This window comes from Pundamilia nyererei, unplaced genomic scaffold, assembly GCF_000239375.1.
Source record: "Pundamilia nyererei isolate P.nyererei 1_Seehausen unplaced genomic scaffold, PunNye1.0 scaffold00224, whole genome shotgun sequence".
Classification (NCBI taxonomy): domain Eukaryota; kingdom Metazoa; phylum Chordata; class Actinopteri; order Cichliformes; family Cichlidae; genus Pundamilia; species Pundamilia nyererei.
The window spans coordinates 991,483-996,551 of record NW_005187625.1 but is presented as its reverse complement, the minus strand read 5'-3'; the positions used below and the strand labels follow the sequence as shown (position 1 = coordinate 996,551).

General features: G+C 46.0%; 1 protein-coding gene across 1 annotated transcript in view; it reads left to right on the top strand.

Moving 5' to 3' along the window:
- The window catches only part of LOC102191983 (protein NLRC3-like), a 17,645-nt gene extending 13,877 nt beyond the window's left edge, over window positions 1-3,768 (top strand). Inside the window, exons 6-7 of the mRNA XM_013914789.1 lie at window positions 1,659-1,866; window positions 1,964-3,768. Of these exons, the coding sequence (XP_013770243.1) occupies window positions 1,659-1,866; window positions 1,964-3,768 (2,013 nt within the window). The remainder of the gene's footprint in view (window positions 1-1,658; window positions 1,867-1,963) is intronic.
- The last annotated feature ends 1,301 nt before the right edge of the window (window positions 3,769-5,069 follow it).

The following is a 5,069-nucleotide window of genomic DNA, read 5'->3' as shown; positions in this document are numbered from 1 at the left end:
GGATCAGCCCGGACCGTCGGCACCCCCGGACCCTGGCCTAGCGAGAGGGAGGTGTCTGTTCTGGTGGCCGCCCACTCATCCAGCGGCGCCGGTGATGAGGTGGGTCCGGGGGTCGCTCACGTATCCAATGGCAGCCCCGGAGCTGGACCGGAGGCGCAGCCGGCGTGACGTTGAGCCGGGGCTCATGGGCGGCTGGGCAGGCGTCCAGCACGCCGGACCACACCACACGCCGGCCTCTGGTGGAGGCGAGGCCGCTCTGCTCCGCCCGCCGACCTCGGGCTTCGGTGACGCGGACTCCCCTAGCACGGGCACCTCCGACATATCCCGCCGGTCCTCGGGCACCGCCTCCGCAGCTGCGGCTGTTGCTGCCGCCTCTCCTTCCAGCCGGCGCAGACCCTCGCCCGCCTCGTCCTCCGCCTCCGATTGGAGTGGCTCCTCCACCGCTCCCGGCAGGAGCAGCCCTTCACCCGGCTGTTCCTCCTCCGGCAGGCTCGGACCCCCGCGTGACTCGTCCACCACCTCCAGCTGCCGAGGTGCCCCACACAGCTCCTCCACCGCTTTCCCACAGTCAGTATACCCCGGTGGGGGTGGCGGCGTCGAGGTCGCCCAGGCCTGGAGCAGCGCGGCCAGCTCTGCCATCTTCCCCAGGTGGCGTTCGCTCTCCTTCCGCAGCTCTTCCTGTTGGCGACGCACCTCCGCCGCCTGCTCCCGCTGGGTGGCCGCCATTTCGGCCACCATCTCGGCCAGCTCTTCCCTTCCCTGGCTCTGGTAAGTACCCGCCATGCCGCCTCCTGGGTTTCGGCACCAGTGTGGTGAGAATAAGACACGGCGGGTCCAGGGATCAGTGTTTAAAGCCATTTTATTTCCATCACCTCACACCACAACCACCCAACCTCGTGTTTTTAACTTGGCGGACGTGATTAAGGATGCCATACAGGTGCGTCCGCCCTCCCTGCATGGCACCGCCGGCCACGCCCCACCACACATGGTTAGCCTACTCAACATAAATTACAAACAAACAACATTAAGCTACTCACCCAGAGAAGAATGGCTGCTGCTGCCATCATCATCCGTCATCATTTCTGCTACACTGGCAGGTAGCAGAAGGTTCTTGGGGGATATCAGTACCCATCCCTATGAGAGATGGCATCCAACTTCACACTGTGAAGCTGGCATATAGAAATATACTATTTTTTATTTTTCTGTTAGGGCTCTGTATTTTTTTTTTCTTTGGTTAGTTGTGAGTATTGCATGTTGTTTCTAGTTCTTGCACTGCACTGCAGTGATCTAAAGATGTTTTGCCGAATGTTTGCACTGGACATTAATGGGAAAAATGCAGCAGAGGTGAACCAACACACAACAATGACAACCTATGGATATCATAAACTATCCCTTAATTGTGTTGCTATAAGCTCAGGCTGAAAGGGAATTTCCTGTGATGCACTGAGCTTTTGTTCTTCACTGCCTTCTTTTTAATCCACAGGTGTTTCTCTACCTATGCCATCTCATTTAACTTAATTTAATCCTTTAATCTTTTCTGTTTGTGTTTTATTTGATTTGATGCTCCTGGGTCTCTATGGGTTGTCTCTCTTCTCTTTCCCTTCACCCCGATTGAGGTTGCAGAGTGACTGGATGATTCACGTAGCATTCTGTTCTAGCTTCTGGAGGAAAACATCATCACCTTTGTGAAGAATGAGCTGGGCAAGATCCAGAAGGTTCTGAGTCCGGATTATACGGAAGCCTTAGAGAGTCAGAGGGAAGATGAAGGTGATGAGCAGAAGTCGAGCAGAAAGGCATTTGTTGAGATCACAATGTACTTCCTGAGGAAAATGAAATATAAGAAGCTGGCTGATCATCTACAGAGCCGTAAGAAGATTCCTTTATTTAAGTGTGTGTGTGTGTGTGTGTGTGTGTGTGTGTGTGTGTGTATTTTTTTTTCTTTTTAATCTATTGTTTCTTTCAGGAACTTGCACTAGGGATTACAAGTGGAGCCAGCATGAAATTAAATCTAATCTGCAGAAGAAGTTCCAGTGTGTGTTTGAGGGGATCGCTAAAGCAGGAAACCCAACCCTTCTGAATGAGATCTACACAGAGCTCTACATCACAGAGGGAGGGACTGCAGAGGTCAATGATGAGCATGAGGTCAGACAGATTGAAACAGCATCCAGGAAACCAGACAGACCAGAAACAACAGTCAGACAAGAGGACATCTTTAAAGCTTCATCTGGAAGAGTTACACCAATCAGAACAGTGCTGACAAAGGGTGTGGCTGGCATTGGGAAAACAGTCTTAACACAGAAATACACCCTCGACTGGGCTGAAGGCAAAGCCAACCAGGACATCCAGTTTATATTTCCATTCACTTTCAGAGAGCTGAATGTGCTGAAAGAGGAAAAGTTTAGCTTGGTGGAACTTGTTCATTACTACTTTACTGAAACCAAAGAAGCAGGAATTTGGAGGTTTGAAGACTTCCAGGTTGTGTTTATCTTTGATGGTTTGGATGAGTGTCGACTTCCTTTGGACTTCAACAACACAGCAACCCTGACTGATATTACAGAGTACACTTCAGTAAATGTTCTGCTTGTAAATCTCATCAGGGGGAACCTTTTTTCCTCTGCTCGCATATGGATAACCACACGACCTGCAGCAGCCCATCTCATCCCTCCACAATGTGTTGATATGGTGACAGATGTCATGGGGTTCACTGATCAACAGAAGGAGGAGTACTTTAAGAAGAGATTTAGAGATAGGAAGCAGAGAAAAAGGATCGTCTCCCACATCAAGACATCACGAAGTCTCCACATCATGTGCCACATCCCAGTCTTCTGCTGGATCACTGCTACAGTTCTGGAGGATGTGCTGAAAACCGGAGAGGGAGAACGGTTGCCCAAGACCCTGACTGAGATGTACATCCACTTCCTGGTGGTTCAGGCCAAAATAAGGAAGGTCAAGTATGATGGAGGAGCTGAGACAGATCCACACTGGAGTCCAGAGAACAGGAAGATGATTGATTCTCTGGGAAAACTGGCTTTTGATCAGCTGCAGAAAGGAAAGCTGATCTTCTATGAATCAGACCTGACGGAGTGTGGCATCGATATCAAAGCAGCCTCAGTGTACTCGGGAGTGTTCACACAAGTATTTAAAGAGGAAAGAGGGCTGTATCAAGACAAGGTGTTTTGCTTCATTCATTTAAGTGTTCAGGAGTTTCTGGCTGCTCTTCATGTCCATCTGACCTTTATCAATTCTGGAGTAAATCTACTGGAAAAACAACAAACAACCTCCCAGACGTCTGAAACAAGCGAGCCTACATTCTTCTACCAGAGTGCTGTGGGCAAGGCCTTACAGAGTCCAAATGGACACCTGGACTTGTTCCTGCGCTTCCTCGTGGGTTTTTCACTCCAGACCAACCAAAGTCTCCTGCGAGGCCTGCTGATACAGACAGAAAACAGCTCACAGACCAATCAGGAAACAGTTCAGTACATCAAGAAGATGATCAATGAGAATCTGTCTGCAGAGAAAAGCATCAATCTGTTCCACTGTCTGAATGAACTGAATGATAGTTCTCTAGTGGAGGAGATCCAACAGTGCCTGAGTTCAGGACTTCTCTCCACAGATGAGCTGTCTGCTGCTCAGTGGTCAGCTCTGGTCTTCATCTTACTGTCATCCGAAAAAGATCTGGATGAATTTGACTTAAAGAAATTCTCAGCCTCTGAGGAGGCTCTTCTAAGGCTGCTGCCAGTGGTCAAAGCCTCCAACAAAGCTGTGTAAGTAAATATCCTCTTTTTATTTCTAAAATGTTAAAGCTATTTAAGAAGAAAGTCATGCAAATCAAAATCTAATCCTGTTAAAAATGTCAAATTTTTGAATATAATGATGTAATCACAGTCAAGTAAGTTTTAGTTCTAGTGTTTCATAACAGTAGAAAGTGCAAGTACTCCATATGACCCACCCAGGCTGATGAACAAAATCATATTTGTTTTTCTATTTAAAGGTTCCTGTTGCTGGATATAAGAAAAAATGTACTGATTCATGAAAAAAAAATCTATTTATCCAGCTACTCATTATACAATACATTCATTTTGTCCCTGTCATCAAGAAATATTATCAATAGTGCTCCTGGAGAAATTTTTTTTTTAATCTTTTTCCAGACCACTTTGGTACACTTCCTTCAGATTAGTTCAGTTGTCAAGACCAAGCACCTCCATAAGCCATTTTACCAAAATAAGAACAGGTCTGAACACTCAGCCCCCTGTGCCTCAGGTTTTAAATTCACACACTTGACTTTAAGACATTCATGTAGTTTAACTTTATTGGTTTGTATCTTCTGTCTTCATGAGTAGACACAACTGGATATCATCTGCATAACAATAAAAATGTATCTTATGTTTTTTTTTTTTTAATAATACTGCCGAAGGAAGGCATGGATAAATAGAACTGATCCCATCACAGAACATGTGGAACTCAATGTGAAGAAGACTCCCAATTCACATTAACAAATCTGCGTTTATTAGATAGATGTGATTCAAACCCCTTCAGCGCAGGACCGTCCAATACCTATGGCATATTCGAATTTCTATAGTGAAATATCACAGCGCTGGGGTTGAACGCGACAAGAATAAAGGTGAGTCTACAGTCAGAGTTCATAAAAAGACCATTTGTAACCTTTAGACAAACCATTCTTATAAAGATGATCAGTTTAACTGCTCTTTTAAATAGTATTTAGTATTTATTTATTTATTGTCATTGTCAGAGAACAATGAAATTGCATTGAAATATAAACGAAAGGTTCGAGATTGTCCCAGAATTAGCCTAGACAGGTGGGACGAGTAAAAGGTTTTTCAGCAATGGTTCAGTTGTGGAAATCTTAAAGGCCTCTGGTACATTATCCATCGATGCAGGTTAATTGATCATTTTTAAGATTTGGTTAAATTTTGTCGAGTCTTCTAGGAATGGTGTCTATGTACATCTTGATGGCAGTTGGTATGTGATTACAGTGGGGCAAAAAAGTATTTAGTCAGCCACCGATTGTGCAAGTTCCCCCACCTAAAATGATGACAGAGGTCAGTAAT